The sequence below is a fragment of the Myiozetetes cayanensis genome, unplaced genomic scaffold, assembly GCF_022539395.1.
Source record: "Myiozetetes cayanensis isolate MyiCay16 unplaced genomic scaffold, myiCay2020 scf5-8, whole genome shotgun sequence".
Lineage (NCBI taxonomy): Eukaryota > Metazoa > Chordata > Aves > Passeriformes > Tyrannidae > Myiozetetes > Myiozetetes cayanensis.
Window position 1 is genome coordinate 36,090,361 of NW_026087742.1, and position 18,507 is coordinate 36,108,867.

At 41.2% G+C, this 18,507-nt stretch overlaps 1 protein-coding gene across 9 annotated transcripts in view; it reads left to right on the forward strand.

Moving 5' to 3' along the window:
• The window catches only part of FAT3 (FAT atypical cadherin 3), a 404,213-nt gene that overhangs the window by 375,799 nt on the left and 9,907 nt on the right, over positions 1 to 18,507 (forward strand). For 7 of the 9 annotated variants that reach the window (XM_050331683.1, XM_050331681.1, XM_050331687.1 and 4 more), the window contains 4 exons: positions 860 to 1,328; positions 10,500 to 10,653; positions 11,707 to 12,362; positions 15,161 to 15,274. In XM_050331683.1, coding sequence (XP_050187640.1) covers positions 860 to 1,328; positions 10,500 to 10,653; positions 11,707 to 12,362; positions 15,161 to 15,274 — 1,393 coding nt within the window. The remainder of the gene's footprint in view (positions 1 to 859; positions 1,329 to 10,499; positions 10,654 to 11,706; positions 12,363 to 15,160; positions 15,275 to 18,507) is intronic. The other 2 variants (XM_050331685.1, XM_050331688.1) reach the window with 1 other exon arrangement.

Genomic DNA, 18,507 nt, shown 5'->3' on the forward strand with positions numbered 1-18,507 from the left:
GCACTTCACCTGCCCCAGCAGGCTAGTACATATTTTCCCTTTATGAGGACTTCAGATGGGTGAGGGACAGGAGGGAGAGTGAGAAATCCTCTACCATCTCTCTAAAGCCATGAACCAGCACAAATATGAGGAAAGAAAAAAAAAGTAAGAAGCATTTTATGTCATCCGTGAGGTATACACAGGACAGGTAGTGTAGCATCTTTGGAAAATAACTGATTTTTGGTCACCCAGTATCTTACTGTTGTAATTAGGGAAACTGAACTTAACGACACTTGGGGACAAATCCACACCCTGTTGAGATGCTCCAAAAGGTTACAGAAGCACAGGATGTGTACGTGAGCAGAGTACCTAACATCACTAGCTGAAAGAAGTGGCCACTGACTTTGCCACAAGCGTCTTTCAAACACTGAGAAATGATCCTGTGCCCTGGCTGTCTTTTTGGTAGCATCAAGCACTGGGAGCAGAATCACAGCTCATGGATGAGTGATGGCTGAGAGAGGCACAGCTGTTCAGCAGCAGAGCCAAGAGTAGAACATAGGTCCCCTAGTCCATACCTGTTCAGTAAACTTATCGTTATCCCAGTTTTTGCCAGTGTTCTGCATCTATATTTTTTCCTACATTTATATTTTCTTGCAGTAATTGCCTTTGGATAAATTCAAAGTAAGCTGATATTTATCACATATTTTTTTGCTGCTGATAAAGGCACAGCTTTTTGCTATTTTAGTGTCATGTGGGAGAGCATCTTTAACACTGTATAGAGACTGTCTAGAAGTCCTCTGTGTTTCTAGATTCTCTGTGAGAGTGTATTATGAGACAACTGAGAGCCTGAAGGAGTTTGATTTCTGCTTTCCTCCTGCAGATTGTCGATGGCAAACTCTGGTTCCAGTTGGATTGTGGAAGTGGCCCAGGAATCCTGGGAATTTCTGGCAGGGCTGTTAATGATGGAAGCTGGCATTCAGTCTTCCTGGAGCTGAATCGCAATTTCACGAGTTTGTCCCTGGATGACAGCTACGTGGAACGCCGCAAAGCCCCCCTCTATTTTCAGACTCTCAGCACAGATAGCTCCGTCTACTTCGGCGCCCAGGTCCAAGTGGATAATGTCCGCAGCCTGACTGACAAGAGGACAACGCAGGTCTTGAGTGGCTTTCAGGGCTGCCTGGATTCAGTTGTCCTAAATAACAATGAACTGCCACTCCAGAACAAGCGCAGCAGCTTCGCAGAAGTGGTTGGCCTGACGGAATTGAAGCTCGGCTGCGTCCTTTATCCCGATGCCTGCGAGAGACATCCCTGCCAGAACGGAGGCACCTGTACTGCTGTGCCATCTGGTGGTAAATGCTTTCATTACTTTATGGGTTTCCCCCTCCCCATTTTCCTCAGTAATGTATTGCCAGAGATCGTTTTACGCAGCAACATGCTTGAAAAATCTCATGAACTCTGTAAAACTCTGATAGGTATTGCAAATTGGGTAAAAGCTGTTTGCTCTATAAATAATGGTGAAGCAGCGCCCCTTCTTACTGCATAAGTGTTCCAGGAGGAAATTGATTTATTGGCTGTTAGGATAATCCTATTTCTATAGAAACCAATAGAATTACAATTACTGTAATGCTCAGCTGGATTTTTCAGGATCCATTTACAGCATCCGTACGGCATCGAAGGCTGTACACAAAGATGGTGATTTCAAACGTCCATCATAGATGCAACAGCAGTTTTGCCTTACTCTGTTTCCAGAGCTGTCACAAATAATTACTGAGCTGTCCTCAAACACCTTCATCCTTTTGTGAGTAATTTGATTACATGTCTGCATGGAAATAGCAAGTTGGTCCCATTATAAATCCCCCCTCAACTGTATTTTACAGCTTGCTCAGAGGCCTGAGTGCTTTCAGGTCTAAGTAGTACTATCCAAAGTTTATACTGTTGTGATGTTGGAGTTTCCTATCAAGTGCTTATGTGGTGGTTTTTGTGATTTGATGCCAGTGACTTGCTGCAGTGCACAAGTTACCAGAACAGCCAGCATCTCAGCAGGACAAATGGCACACATGTAGCACGTTCCCTCTAGGGCTGTTCTCTCTGCAGTATACAGGTTTCCCATCCAGTTCCCTATATTATATTTGCATGCAGCACTGCACATCTTTTCTGGCAGACTAAAACTTCCTCTGAAAAGGAGGTTGCTCAAGAGAGAGGTTTTCTTCAAGTTCAGAGCTTTCCATCCAGCTTACTTTCAGTGATTTTGGTCATAGTTCCCTAGGGAAGTTCCCACTAAAACTCTTGTTTTATGAAGCATTTAACTACTGTCCCAGAGCTTTCTGCTTTAATGTGTCCATGCAGTTCTGTTGCACCCATAGCTTATATTTTTGGTTTCCATTAGTTTAAAGCTTGTTCTCATATTTCCTTTCTGACTCCCTTCCACCACATGGATTTGTCTAAACTTCAGGCCCAAACTTGAGACAGTTCAAGACTGACATGTCCTGAGATCTGAGCAAAATTGTCAAAAGTTTCTCAGTTGGATAGCCCCACCCTTATAAAGTAAGACCTGACAAGTAAGACCTGTTTATGTCCATGCTAGGCTGTCTCAGCTAGCATCCCCTATGGATCCTTGGCTTTGATTCAACTCCCATACCATGGCACTGATGCATCAGGGATGCTATCAGCTTTGCTGTTGATGAAAAGAGATGAGAGGACAGCTGGGAGGAATGAAGCACAGCCCAGGCAATCCAGGATGTGTTGTGCAGCATGAGGAGAAATGTTACTGCTTGTGTGTCTTTAAGGGTCTTTGTTTACCAAGAGAAGGAGAGAAAATGAGTGCTACACAACAAGGGCAAGAGAAAATTTCTCTGATTGCTAAGCATGATTATTTAAATCCCTAGGAAATGTGGCTGTAGGATGCACATGAACGTAACATGGCTTTGATTCAGACTCCATACTTCATAAATGAGGTTAACCATTTGCCTCACATCCTAGGAAGCATGAGAACAGCTCCTTGAATTGATTTTTTCGAGTCTATTTACAGTATTGCTCAGCAGTCTCATGATGAGTAAATTGAAACCTTTCTTTTTCCTAGTGCCATGTGCATGCCAGTTCAAACTGAGGGGAGATACAGGGTGGAGGAGAAACAAGGAGTACTGAAGATTGGACCCATCTTATTACTGGAGTGGCATACACCATTTTCATGTTAACAAAATTCACGGCTGGAAAGCAGTCACAGAACTGATTTAACTTGCCTGCACTCCTGCCTCTGCGAGGGGCATGTGCCCTGCAGGGATGTTTTGGCTGCCTGCCGTTAAAAAATCTGTTTGCTGTTTTTACTGCCTCAGCAGTGTATGTAAATAGAGGATTGTTATAAAGCCATAATTCCAGTGCAATGGGCCCTGACTGTATGTCGGTGGTTCTACAGCCCAGCCCATAAGGAGAAGGCATGGGCATTTTTGCTTCCACTAGGCAAAGCAATTCTGTTAGTGTCCTCCTTATGCAAAAAGGCCACATAATTAAATTCTAAGAGTGGAGAGTCCAGTACCATTGCAAATGCTAGTTGCAGAGCCACAAACTGTGATGTGCATTTAAGAACCATCAGCCATTGCATTTGCTGACATAGATGTTAGCAGCTGACTTCCATTTAAAATAGAAAAAAAAAAAAGAAAACCCACCTCTTCATTTTTAAAGAATTTTCTTGAGAATGAAAATGGCAGCTTTTTTTCATTTTTGGTGAGGGGAATAATTCAAAAATACATCCTGTGAAGGTTCTTCTCCCAATCTCAGGGCATTCAGTAGCATCAGGATCTCTTGAATAATATTTTCTATGATATTACCCTCCTATTAAAGTTTTTGGAGAACAGTGTTCCTTTTCCTAAACAGAGAGTATTCGGCATAATGATTAGTTTTAATAAATAATTTCTCTAATTTTAGTTTTTACAAAGCAGGTTTCACAGACTGTTAACATCCTTTTTCTTATAAACTCCCTACTGTGCTTTACAAGAAAATTAGGAGAGAGAAAAAGAAAGCTGAGATTTATAGCTAACTTCAGAGGAAAACAGTCAAACAAAGGTTACCCAGCATTATAGCATGAAAGAGTTGCTGGCTACATACCAGAAGTCAAAGGGGCTGTGTCTAATTTACATATAATTTGCATGAATTGGACATCTACAACACAAACCTCCATAATAGAATTCCTGTTGTGAGATCTTCCTTTTTATAGAAATGCCTACTGCCCTGTTCACCATTAATAAAAAGCTGCCTCTGATTACCTTTCGTTTCATCCTGCAGTTATGGGAATAGGGTAATATTATGGACATATTTGGGGAACAGCTAAAGTGATGCTTTGTATGCACTAGGAGAGTGTCCATGCCACAGCTGCTGGGGTTTGGATGGGTAAATTCCCAGCAGCTTCGAAGCACACATGCAGGGCAGTGCTGTGCATGGACCACACAGAGCTCAGGACTGATGGCAGAGGTATTGACCCAAAGGAGAGCTGGCACAGGTCTAAGTTGACCCATGCTGACTCTGTCTGACCTCTCTGCATATGGAACAGAACACAGTGGGCATCTCAGCCTGCAGGAGAAAGCATAGACAGCTCAGATGAGTACTCCCAGAGCATGGAAAAGCCTCTCTGCTTTCCAAGTCTGGCTTCTGAGCCAGTGGAAAGTGACGATGGAATGAACCTCTGCTTTCAGTGTTCTGTTCCCACAGGTCTGAATCATGTCCTGTGGCAGCTGTGTATGCCCAATGATGTCAATAGTTAAAGGGATATTACTGTGTGTCCTGAGTCGTCACAGGGAGATCCCATGCATGCTTAAACAGGGCTCACAGATGAGGATGAGCACTCACCTGGTCTGACAGCTCAGGAGACTAGTAGAAAAAGAGACCTACACAGATTCAGGGCAGTTTTCTTGGGAGACAGTGCAAACCACAGCCCTGAAATACAGACTAGGTTCTTCCAGACTTTTCAGTCCCTATTTAGAAGTATGGGTCAGTAAAGCAACTTTTAAAGAAAGTTAGTATTTTGAAACCTGACAAATAGCATAACTTTCAGAAACAACTTGGCTCTTTGAACTGAAATTTCCCAAGAAAATTCAACCAAGTGTTTAAAGTGTGGTTAAGCTATAAGCAGCTGAATATGAGGTCTTAAAATAGGAAATGTCACACAACCTTAATAATAGTGTGGCACTACCACGGCTGCCAATAGTAAATGTATGTTTATCTGCATGAGTAACAGCATGAGCAATCTCAGCAATAGAAATCTTTACTGTAATCAAATGCAAACCCTGCACCAAGATTTTAAACCACAGAGAGTAACCTCTTGCTTGTAAAACCTGCAATTATAAGTACAGTTACTTCTTTTTAATTTGATCAATCCTATATACATATGGCTTTGGTTAAAGTAAATGGCTTGTATGAGTGGGCGATTTTATTTTAACATGAAGCATTTGAGTGGAAATATCTACTGAGTCAAGGACTGTGGGCAGAGTGTGAGGACAGAAAGTTATTGCTTTCCCCTCTTCATTTGTCCTTTTTTTCTTTTTGCTGCTTTAATTACTTTTTCATGAACAGAGTTAAAATCCAAAGAAGGGGAAAACGCAACATGGCACTTGGGTGATGGTTTTAATACATGTTTTAAATGATGTTGTCAACATTGACTCACAGCTGGTTTTGAGGCTTGGGTACTTCATAAGAATGAAATCAGGGAAAACTGGGTCATGAACTGATGTGGTCTTACTGATGTTCTTGGTCTTACTTTTTCACATGTACAAACAACCCAGCATGCTGTAATGTGAGCATATCACATGCACATGAATTAATTTTTAAAAGCTTTTAAGAAATTTTGGGGGGCATTAATCTTTTTTATAACTATGCGTTTAGGCATCTGGATTTAAATTCCCAGTTCAAAAGCACATGCATGCCAATCCTTTCATAGAAAGCACTGGTTCAGCAAAGACTGAGGTTCATTTTCATACCAAAGAGTGGCAAGAGGCAATCATCTGTTTAAAGACAGATAAGTTAAATCTGAAGTGACAGGAATATGTATGGAGAACACTCACTTCTTGAAGGTGACCTGGTTTGACTATAAACATACCAAAACAAAAATTCTGGGAGAGATCCTCTTCACCTTCAGTTTCTCATCAGTTAACTTACCAAGTAGCGCTATGTGAGCAATGCCAAAGGCAGGGCTGTTTCTGGACATTATCAGGTCTACCCCTGCACAGCAGGGGTAGAAACTACACAGGGAGATCAAATGGAAAAACCGAAGCACGTAACAGATAAAAGCCAGCTTCTCTTGCGTGGGATAGATAGAAACAGGAGCATACACATGTTCAAAAACAGAATTGGCAGCAGCAGTTCGGCACAACCTCTTTAATAAAGCCAAGTAAACCTTAGGATAGACAGACATCCAGATGACAGACATTCAGATGCTCAGACTGGGAATGTTACCAACAGAGATGTTTGCTACATAACAGTACCCCATCTGCTGATGGCACTGTGCCTGCCTTTTGCCACTGTCTCTGCTTCTTAAGTGCCAAATAAACACAGGTATGGGCAGGAAGCCTGTGTAGTGTCCTTGCCTACCACATGTTGCTGTTTGGTAAGGTCTGGGATGATGAAGACCTTTTTCTCTGGATCAGGACATGCCAAGAGAGCAGTAAGGGAAGTTATTGAAGTCACAGTGAGAAGGTGAGATTTAGCTACGTAGAAGAGACTCAGAGGAGTATGAGAGAATCCTTATAAAACAACCAGTAAGCCCAAAGACTCTGATTAAGCAGGAAAGAGCTATGTCTGCATAATGTTTTAGATCATAAATGAGCTTTTATGTGAATCTTCTGACCTCTCCTCTGTCTGTGCTTCAGAGCTTCCTACTGAAGTGGAGAGGTGAGGTGTCAGAGGGCAGGACTAGGCTGAGTTAGAAGACGTGCACCAGGCATGCAACCAACTGATCCCAAAGCCCTGAGACACATACAGTGAGGGTGCTGGGTCCTCAGCACCAACTGTTTTGCTCCACAGACCCACTGTTGCTTACACTTGTTGTTGCTCTTAGGTCGTATTGGTATAGGCTACTGTGGCACATGCTGAGGGTGTTGTGGTCCCATCCTAGCAGTGTTGCAGAGGTGTTTTCCAGAGCTTTCTAACTTTTTCCAGTGGTTCCCTCTGAAAATATATAGACATTGCAAAATTTGCTTTCTTGGAGAATGCAGATCAACATTTTCAGCATCAGTGTGCAAAATATTTATATCTCTTGGCGGAAATTCAGATCGACTGTATGATCTTAAATGCTGAATTTCCAAGACTTCAGTGCCTTCATTGTTAACAGGATCAAGCCCTGCATTGCTTAAAATAGTTTTTTCATCCCCTGCTGAGACGACAGGGCACTGAGCCTTTTCTTCAGCTCTATTGTCCGTGGGTCTGAGAAGTTTGCTCATTATTCTTGTGCTAAATGGGAGGGATGAAATACATGATACATTACCAGGATATTAAATCAAAAGTATAATAAAATTTTTTGTTAGACTCAAGATGCACTCCTGACCAAAAGGGTTTTCTTTGCAATTGAACTTCATCCACAGCCATGTGGTGAAAACGTGCAGTAGTGGGCAAAATTACAGCCTCTGCTGGGAGGTTTGGAGAAGGATTAAAGATCTGGCAGGTCTGCTGGCTGAGCTGCTGCATACTGTGCATTGAGCCATCATATCAGCTCTTCACTTCCCTTCTCCATGAATTTTGACATATGCTTTGCTGTGTTGGAGGCCTCCCGGGTGAGTGCTGTGCAGCCCTGAGCTTGTGTTGTCACAGAAAAGTTCTGTGTCTTTTGCCAGTGGCTTAGGCTTGGCAGGTGTACGGCAGTGAATCTAGTGAGAGGAAACGTCAGTGATAAATATGGTAATTTAATACTGTCTTGTTTTAGTGCCTTTCTTATTTCTACCTTTGATCCTTAGACTTGGAATCTATAGTGAATATTTCAGTTGTCTAATATCTGTGTTCCACCGTCATTAAATCAAATTCAGTGAGAAAGGTAGGCTTTCAGAAGCGCACTTTTGGTCCTGTTCATACATTGCCAAACAGGGCTCTGACCCATCTAGAGCATTCAGTTTCATCTCCTCTTACTATAAAATGTATAAATCCATGTTCCTTTTATCCTTGGTGGTAAAAGTTGGGTTTTTTTTTTAATTAAATCGATACTTCTCAAGTTTTCTGTAATGAATAGATGTAAATAGACTATGTTACAGAGTGACAACCTAAAGTTTAGTCAGCTGAAACAAACACAGCATGTAAAAAGAAAGTGTTTCAAAGGCTTTGTCTTGCAAATGATTGGCACCTAGGAACGTGCTTAAAAACCAGTAGAAAGTTGGCTTTTAATGTCACTTTAAAGTTATGGAAGTTAAAAATATCAGATAACAAATAGAATAACATTTATATTCTTCTATGAAATAATTCAACAGAATTGATTATGAATAAAATGTTTTATATTTTAATTGAACATTTTCATTTCACTTAAACTCATTGAGACCATAAAAATCAGTATAAAACATTACTGTAAATTTTTGAACTATAGATGTCACTGTTCAGTCATAAAATGAAGCACTGAAACAGCCTTATTTATTTATGCTGTGTATCCTACCTACAGTCACAGGTTTGTAATATTTCAGACACAGATCTTCTCACCAGGTACAGAAAGCTGTTCACATTATCTGAGTGACAGAAAAAGAAATATAAGACACAAAAAGAAATAATCCCATCTTGCTGATGCTGGCTAAACATGCTTTTTAAGAAGCCTGAAAGTTGAATAATCTCTCTTCTTAACTCTGCAACCTTGAAAACAGCAGTGCTTCTGTCTCCCTTCTTGTAGCAGGACAATGAAACAGTGTGATATTTGAGTATCTATTTCATTTATCTTCAGTTAAATAGGATTGGACTCTTGACTGAGTATGCCAGCAAGTCTGGTTCCAAGTTTATTCTCAAAAGCCTGTCCTCATGAAAGAATTCAATTAGAGAAACTGAACAAGGCGAACTGAACCGGATAGGACATAAAAGATGTGGGAGTCTTAATGCAGAATTGCTTTTGCCTTATGCCTCCACTGGGCTTTCCCATATTGCTTCCATGAAATTCTTTCCCTTGTAACTGTGCTGGAAATTCCTGCCATGTTTACTGAAAGAGTAACTTTTAAAATAAGTATTTTATTTTTTGCCAGATGTATAGATATAGAAAGTTCTTAAAAATATGTTTGAAAGGCTCACCACTGAGGGATGGCAATCTACATCAGTTTGATCTCCAGTAATTTTGACACTGAATTGAGTTGCACTCAACCGTTTTAGCTCCAACTCCAGCAGTATTAATTGCAGGAAGTTTCCTTGTTCCAGTTGATTAATATGCTATATTCAGTAAGTATGTGAACCCCATAAATGGAACTTGAACCTTGCCTACACATCTGTTTAGGACATTTGGATTGCGTAAGGGGTCTTTTAAAAGAGCAGCCAAAGTTTTTTTACAGATGTCCAGGAAAATTTAGCTAGTTCAACAACTGTAATCTAGGCGCCTTTCCTTTCCAGGGACTGTCTCAACCATCTCATGGCTTTCACAGCCTGCATGTTCCTTGCTCTTTTCAGGTGAAAAAGCACTCAGATTTCTATATCCAGTTCACAACATAAAGAGATGCACTGCTTCACTGGATTTCTTTGTGACCTTAAATAAAGCTTTTATTAATGGCTTAGGGTCATATGAAATTGCAAAGAGGGGGAAAAAAAGAGATTGTCATTTGATACTTGGCAAGGTGAACTGATGCATTTAATTTTTTTTTTTTTTAACTTTGATGTTGCTCCTGTGTTGGCAGAAAACATAGAAATAAGACTTTGATCCCCAACAAGGTCCCCCTCTGTTCAAGTGGTGTTGTCTGATGTTTTGCAGCCAGTGATTAATCAGACTTTTGATAGCACACACTCAACATAATTAGCTCTGATTAGGGCTGGTGTTGCCCAGGTCAGCTGGTATTTTGAGTTTATAGTTACTTCCTGGAGGATGCAATTTATGAAAATCGTGGTTTATTATTCTCACATCCCTACTGTGTCATCCTTGTTAAGGGTAGATGTGGAAAAGCTCCCAGCTGATATATTTGTTCATCAGTGAAGCCCCAAGAGGAGTGTGGACTGTCACTATCAGCAAATATAGTCTGTATTTTCAAAAAGATTGGCAAATGCATCATTGATTGAGGATATTTCTTGTTACTGAAGTTGTTCTTGGATGATATTCTTACCTGAATCATGATAATTTGGATGGTCTGGGCTGGAACAATTCTTCTGGTCTCTGGTTGTAGACATGAGCTCCAGTTGTCCAGACATCCCAGATAAACAAACTCTTTACAAGCGTTACTGTGCACCACACAGACAGACCAGAATGTGTGTAAACATCCCCTTGCCTCCACAGTACAATATATTTTTGGTGTAAAGCAGCCATATGGGTCCTCTTGCTTCTAGACAGACTCAGTGGTAGGATTCTAATTTATCTCTCTCTGTCCCTCACCTCCCAGGGTACCATTGCAACTGCCTCTCCCAGTTTACAGGAAGGAACTGTGAGTCAGAGATCACAGCCTGCTTCCCAAATCCCTGCCGGAACGGAGGCTCATGCGATCCCATTGGCAACGCTTTCATCTGCAACTGCAAAAACGGCCTGACGGGAGTAACGTAAGTGTCCCTCCCCGGGTGGGCAACAGCTTTTCAGTTCAGTGATATCCTGCTTTTTGATCAGGCATTTTGTCTCCAAAAGCTGTGATTCACCCATCAAAAAATAAATCCAAACTTAGCACTTATTTCAAGCCTAAGCTAATGACAGTTGAGAAATCCATGATGCCTGAATGCTCATAAATGTTTTTCTGAACTTAGCCTCTGAAATTGTTGATTCAGGATGTTATCTTGAGACAGTTTTCACTGAGATATACCTGTTTAAGTGTTGGTGGCTTTTTGAGCAATCCTTCAGAACCTGTGGAAGCTGCTATGTAATATTTGTTTTGAAAGCGGATCCATTATTTAGTCACCTTAACCCTGACATAAAAGGATAATTTATTGCATTCATTTTTTAAAATTCCTGTCTTGACTTTATACTTGGCGCAGATACAGAAAATTCCCTGACCTGCCCATCAAAATTCTTTTTCCTCGTCTGATTTGTCTACTGTTTGTACTTTTTGCTCTGCATTTTACCACCTCTTGTTCTTTCCAGTTTTCCTCTCTCATTAGGGTTCCTGTCCTTCTTCTCCACCTCTCTAATATTTGCTCATTTTATCTTGAGCCCAAAATAATTTTACACAACCAGTATATTCTCCTCTTCTCTTAAATAAGTACTCTGATGTTACTACATTTTTTCTCAACTGTCTTCTCCCTGAATCCTCTTCTAATATTCTGTATCAAATCCTCTGGGATAGTCCAAAAACAATATTAAAAAAACCAAGATTCTCTGTTAAAGTCAGTGAGCCTCATTAGGGTCAAGGAGCGTTTTCCTATCAGATGCTTTTAACTCTTATTTTCTTCTTGATGTTTCCATTTTATTGTCTTTAAAAACCACAGAATAGATGTAGAAAAAATTAAATGTCATTAAATGATATGTTAATAGTAAGATAATTTGCTAAGCACCAGTGAGGTGTTACCTAATGGCACCTCTTTGACAAGGTAAGCTATCATGCACAAGCTGGACTGTTTCCTAGGTGTTGTCCAAACTCTAGACTCTCCTTTCCTTCTTTTAAGGTGTGAAGAAGACATCAACGAATGTGAAAGAGAAGAATGTGAAAATGGTGGCTCCTGTGTCAACATATTTGGTTCATTTCTGTGTAACTGCACCCCTGGCTATGTGGGTCAATACTGTGGTCTTCGCCCTGTGGTGGTTCCCAATATACAAGCTGGGCATTCGTACGTTGGCAAGGAGGAGCTGATAGGAATAGCCGTGGTCCTGTTTGTCATATTTGTGTTGATCGTCCTTTTTATCATTTTTCGCAAGAAGGTTTTCAGGAAGAACTATTCCCGCAACAACATCACACTTGTACAGGATCCGGCTACTGCAGCCCTGCTCAACAAGAGCAATGGCATCCAGTTCAAGAACATCAGGAACAGTGGAGACAGCAGAAATATCTACCAAGAGGTTGGACCTCCACAGGTCCCAGTGAGGCCAATGGCCTATACCCCATGCTTCCAGAGTGACTCACGGAATAACCTGGACAAGATAGTGGATGGGCTTGGCGTAGAGCACCAGGAGATGACGACGTTTCATCCTGAGTCCCCTCGAATACTGACAGCCAGGAGGGGGGTGGTGGTGTGCAGCGTAGCTCCAAACTTGCCTGCCGTGTCTCCCTGTCGCTCTGACTGTGACTCTATCAGGAAGAGCACATGGGAGGCTGGGACAGAAAGTAAGTAACTGTGTTCTGGTCTCATTCTTCTGTACCGTAGGTAAGGCTTGAATTCAGGGTGAGGCAGGTACAGTGGCATAGATACTCTTAATGCCCCAGCCTCTACATGTTGTTGTTACATGTGAGTTGTTATATTTCTCCAAGAAGTGATTTGGTTTAATTTTGAAAGGTTATAATTAAACTAGGCATACAAGAGGTCTACTTTTATGCATTAAGCATGACTAAATGCATTTATTTCACTTGTTCAGAAAGCGCACATGAGTAAGTGTAAGTGCTCTGAGCGTTAGTTCTTCAAGTGACACAAGGCAATCATCTTTCCATTGAAAAAAAATAATTTGGGGCATAATTCTCAAATATAAGTTCTGTTAGGTTCAGGCCATTTGTCTCCCCAAGGAAGTTAAAAACCTTTAAACCTTCTGCAAGAAGCAATCCTGGTTTGCAACAGGGAAAAATGAACTAATATTCTCTACTTCCAGTGTCTGTGAAGTGAAGCAGAAAATCATGTACTGCTTATAGAATCACCTTTTCAGTCCACTGCATTCCCATCTACATTCAGTGTCAGTCATTGCAAAATTTCCAATCCCCATGCTTACCCTATTTGTGCTCTGATGGTTTCTCAGCTGGTAACGCAGTGCTCCCTCCATTCCTGAACAAGTTGCTGGAGATACAGCAAACTTCTCATAGTCTGTCATGGCAGGAAATGCCAGTTTGCTGGAACAGAGTTATGGCCCTACATCATCTATCCTTGCTAGTCAGAACATATCACATGGACTGGGAGCTGTTTGCTTCATCTTACAGGATTTTGTTTTACATGTTTTCTCTTATTAGGAGTTTTTCCTAATGCGTCTTCCCGTACCAAGAGGGGGGCTTACAAGAAGGCTAGAGAGGGACATTTCATAAGAGCATGTAGTGACAGAACAAGGGAGACAGGCCTTGAGCTGATGAAGGATAGGTTTAGACTAGATATTAGGAAGGAATTTTTTACTGTGAGCATGCTGAGGCCCTGAAACAGGCTGCCTAGAGAGTTTGTGGCTGCCTTATCCCTGGAAGTGTTCAAACCCAGGTTGGATGAGGCTCTAAGCAACTTGATATAGTGGAAAGTTCCTTACCCTTGGCATGGGGATTGGAACCAGATGATCTTTAAGGTCCCTTCCAGCCCAGACCATTCTGTGAGTCTATGATCTTCAACTCTATTGCAGCAAAGCTTTAACCAAAACTGTCAAATAAAACTATACGATCCAGAAACTTTCATAGTCCTGTAGTTTTAGGCAATAGGAACGGAGGAATAGAGAGAGGAGTCTGGCACTTCCCTTAAGGAGATTGTAGTAAGATGGGGGTTGGCCTCTTCTTCCAGGCAACTAGCAATAGGACAAGAGGACAACATCAAGATGTGTCAGGGAAAGTTAAGGTTGGACGTCAGGAATAATTTTTGCACTGAAAGGGTGGTTAAGCCTTGGATTGGGCTGCCCAGGGAGGAGTCACCATCCCTGGAAGCGTTCAAGAAAAGACAGCACATAACACTTCGAGTTAGGGTTTAGTTGCCATGGTGGTGTTCAGTCAGAGATCGGACTCGATGATCTTGGAGGTGTTTTCCAACCTTAATGGTTTTATGATTCTATACCTGTGCCCTGACTTGCACATTTTCATCTAAGGCAGCCCACTGGCTAAGGTTTTCTAGTGAAAAACAGGGAATTAATTTTCATTTATTTGGGCTGTATTTCAGAGTTGTGTTGTGGTTGACCTTTTAAATCTTTAAATATATGGTTGTGCTGATTGAAAGCATCAGCATGCCAGGCCTCATACATGCTCTGTTCTGTATTCTCCTGGGTGTTTCTGCCAGTGACACTTCTGGTATCTGTATGAATTTCTGCACAGCATGAGGCCATGCCATGGAGACAGACCTCAGCTGTCAAGGAGTGGGAAGCAGTGCAGCTTCATTACTGCAGCACTCACTCCATCCTCTACATACCCTGCTTCTCAGCAGTAGCAAATCAGCCCTTGCTGTATGGAGGTGTGCCATGCTGAGGAGAAATATCTGCAGCTAGCAGGTGGAGAGCTGTACTTCCATGTTTGTAGCACCTGAGCATTTGTTATTTGGCTCATGTCTCTCTCTCAGTGCTTACTGTGGGGGATAATTTTTTTGTGTTCCTGATTATCTCTTTTATAATGTGTAGTTGAATGAGTTTATTCACATGTGTTTAATTACAGGAGAATTTATACCATAGGTTGCAGTTACATGCTAAACAGTGAAGTTGTCAAGATTGAATGTCCCTGATGAAAAGCAATGTAAATTGAAGGATAATCTATTATATGTCAGTGATGGAGCTATTAGAATCTGATCCAAGGGCCACTGATATGAATAACAAGATGCACAATAACTTTATTGAGCATTGAATGAGCCTTTAATGAGGTTCTCAAATTAGGAAATGAACAGTAAAGATAAATGTAACTGTAATCTCTTGTATAAGCTGTTTATACCACATTCTTTAAGTCATCACTTTTTTTGCTGTTGAGACTACATGTCATCTAAAAAAAGGCAATACTGAATACAGATGTTTCTTCCTTGATTACAGTGCTGTCAGCCACTTGAAAGACTCTTTGGGCTTCAAACACTTCTAAAGTCTAGGTATCTTCAGCAGCTGCCTTCTTGATGAATAGGTCATTTCCTCTGGCTAGAGGAAGTAATTTTATGTTGACAAAAATAATAGAAGGCAGGATTTAAATGTGTCCGTGGTATAAATAGACAAATGTGCATACCTAGAGAGTACCTTTTTGCTTTGTTTTTGCTGTCAATGAAGGTAAAGGGGTTGATGACGCTGAAGAAGTGACCTGTTTTTCAGGAAGTAATAAAGGCAGCAACTCCGAAGTACAGTCCCTCAGCTCCTTCCAGTCTGATTCCGGTGATGATAATGGTAAGAAATGGTTTTATCTCTGTTATTCTGGGGGAAAAGCTATTTAGCTCTCTTTCTAATATTATTGAAAACATTTATGTGACATCTTGAAAGCCTTTAATGATGCTGAAAGTCAAAAAGTCCCAGGTTCAAACCCTCACTTTATGTCCACTTACTAAATTAGAGGAATGTAATAAAAATCTGTAGGAATGTGATAAAAATCTTGATGGTTGGGGCTGTTGCCTCAGGACCAAGCTTTAGAGTGAATTAGAGATATGGTATAGTAGAGTCATATTGACAAGGTACATGTTGACTAATAGGTTGCAAGTGAAACTGTAGAATTTTTATCATTTTCCCTGTTAGAAGAGTGTGACTTTCATGTTTCATCAGTCACATAAAAGGAATTTCTGTGCCATTTGCCAGGTCTCATTCATGGTCCCAACAAGACTCTGCTAGTGCTCAGCAGCAGCAATGAGTGGATGAGCCAGTCCCTGGTGGCTTGGCTTCTTCCTGGTAATCACAGCTCAGGAAACAATAGAGCACCATTCAGTCCTTGTTCAGTGCATACTCAGTGCCTGTTCTCATGTCCTACATCATTATCTCAGTGGGTGACATGGGCAGAGCCATATACAGTCTGAAAAAGACCCACAAAATCAGAGCAAACCTTTGTTCCCACGACCCATGTATGTTGAGCAGTGGGTCTGAGAAAAGGCAAGATGTTTCTGCTCGGAAGGGGTGGTGGATTTCAGGGAAGCCTCATTCAGAGACACAGAAAAAGACTAGCACAAAGAAATTGTACTTGGTTTCCTCAGCTGCCAGTTAATGAACTGTCTGGAGACTTAGTTCCTCAGTCATGTCATGCAGCTCTTCTCTAGGTACTCTGAAATGTTGGAAAAAGTACTGAAAGCAAAGTGCACTTGCAGTTCCTTTTGGTTCAGCTGTGTCTGAAGCATCCCGATTATTTTTGTTAAGCTTCTCAATGCTTTTCTGCCCCTGCACCCAAAAAAAACCTTTGGCATGTTTTTAGAATGAGTATTATTTTAATCATATATACTTACATTATAATTACCTTTATAATAATTATTCAAGTGGTCATTTATTGTTCATTGTTACTTTTTATATCTCCCACATTCTAATTAGACATTTCAAGCTCCTGATTCTCCCTCCATTTAATTCAGTGACACAGTACCCACAGAAGCTGCATTGGACCTTCTGTGCCCACTCATTTTTTGTGAAAGCTGCATTTAATATAAGGCCTTTAGAGATAACAATTCTAGTTCAGGGTCCAAGCAAATCCATATCTTCCAGGAGAATGAGGGAAGAAATTTAAATCAGCTGAGTCATTTGCAGAGGTCAGTGCAAGACCATATGCTCTGGTTTTCTTGAAGCAGCAGGAAAGGTTTGCAGTGAAAGAGCCTAAAATGCAAATTCAGGCAGAAGTAAGCACATAGATGTTCACATACATGTACTTAAGGACTAACAGATATCCCTTCTGAAGCCATAAATCCTTCCTCTTCCTGTAATTTTATTTCTTTTTCTTCACATACCTACAAAGGTTAAAAGGTTGTCAGTGAAACCACAGCCAAACCAAACTCCTATCTCCAAAGCCAAGAGCAGTGCTGCCAGGTTCTCAAGTGGCTAGCAGAGAGAACAGGCTTGTGCCATGCTGATGTACAAGTGGCAGTGCCAACACTGTCTTGTAAAAATGGGTAATTGCTTCTGACTGGGGAAGCCTGTTTTGCACCGTGAAGCACTGGGACACATCCCATCGAAGGTGTGGACAGCCCTAAGCTCTTCAGTTTCTATCAGGTGCAGGCAGCCTCCACTCAGCCTCTCCAGAATGCTTGGAGGCTTCTCCTGCTGGGTCAAATAGGGCTTGTCTTACCATGAAAACTCCTTTTGGGTGTGGTTTTTAACCTACCTTTCCCACATACACACACCTTATTTCTACTGCATTTAAGTTGCTCAGCGCCCCTAAGTCTTGCTGAGAACAGTTAGCAGTATTTTTTGTGATCAAAAAGCAAAAAATCTGAGCAATGTTGTATTTGGGTGTTGACTTGCGGTGAGCTGTAAGCAGTTTCCCTCCTTTCTGTGAACACGCTCTGCTCAGCTCCCACCTTAGTTGCAATGAAGACTTTTGATCTCCTGTTTTTCACTCTCAGTTCTCCTCGTAGAGTTTACAGCTGCCCTTCATGTCTTCCCAACCATGCAGCAGCTAATTGCATAGAGTCCCTTATTTTTCTGCTATGTTTATTATGCATTAGCCAGTACAAGTGTCCTTTGTACAACTGCCACCGCTGTTGATGGCATAAACATGCTGAACATAGACATAAAACGTGGCTGCTTTGGTTTATCAAGGCTCTTTTTGCCAAGCCTTCACAATAACTGGGGAAATTGGATGATATCCCTGATCCCATGCCCAAAATTTAACAAAGATGTGAAAATATTCAACATATATTTGCAATGTTACTGTTAATATGTTTCTTGTGACCTCAAAATCCGTTGGTGATGTGAAACAAAAAAGTATGTCTTGCACAGCATTTCTGGTCCCCTTCTCAGCCTGCTCCAAAGCAATCCTTTTTTTCACAACTAAAGACAAATGAAAAGGGATGGATCCAGTGCCCACTGAACCAGAGCTTTCCCTCTGGTTTTGATGGGTTTATTTCATATCCTCTCAAGCAGGGGTGTTAGGTGCTGCAAAGTGCAGATCAAGAGGACCACACATTGTAGGCCTTCATACTAAACACCTGCACAGTCTCTATTAATTATTCCAAGAAGAAAGTGTGTTTTGGTAAAACTCCTGCAGAGAACACACAAAGCATTTGTGAAACTATTCTGTCAAACAGAGATCAAAATTTGAACCAAACCTACTTGCATGAGTCCTCCTGCACTGCTTAATGTCCCAGAGGTATTACGTGGCACAGCACAAAGGGTAAATAAGTAAAACTTTCCTCTTAGGAAATAGATTGAGCTTAGCTGTTTCTGGTGGTGTGATGGTCAAAAAGATAATGATCCTTGGAGCACATGGCACCGTCTCTAGAGACCTCTAAGCAAGAATGAATTAGAAATTAGTGTCAGGTAGATGAGCTACTGCTTTGGTTAATTGAATCAGCTGGCCAGTCTGCTTGAATTTATGAGTGATACACATCATCCCATATGCCTTTCTGGAAATACTGGTTGGGAATTTATCACCACTCTGAAAATGTATGGGATTATCTGAAATGAAATGTCCTGCAACCCACTGTATAAATCAT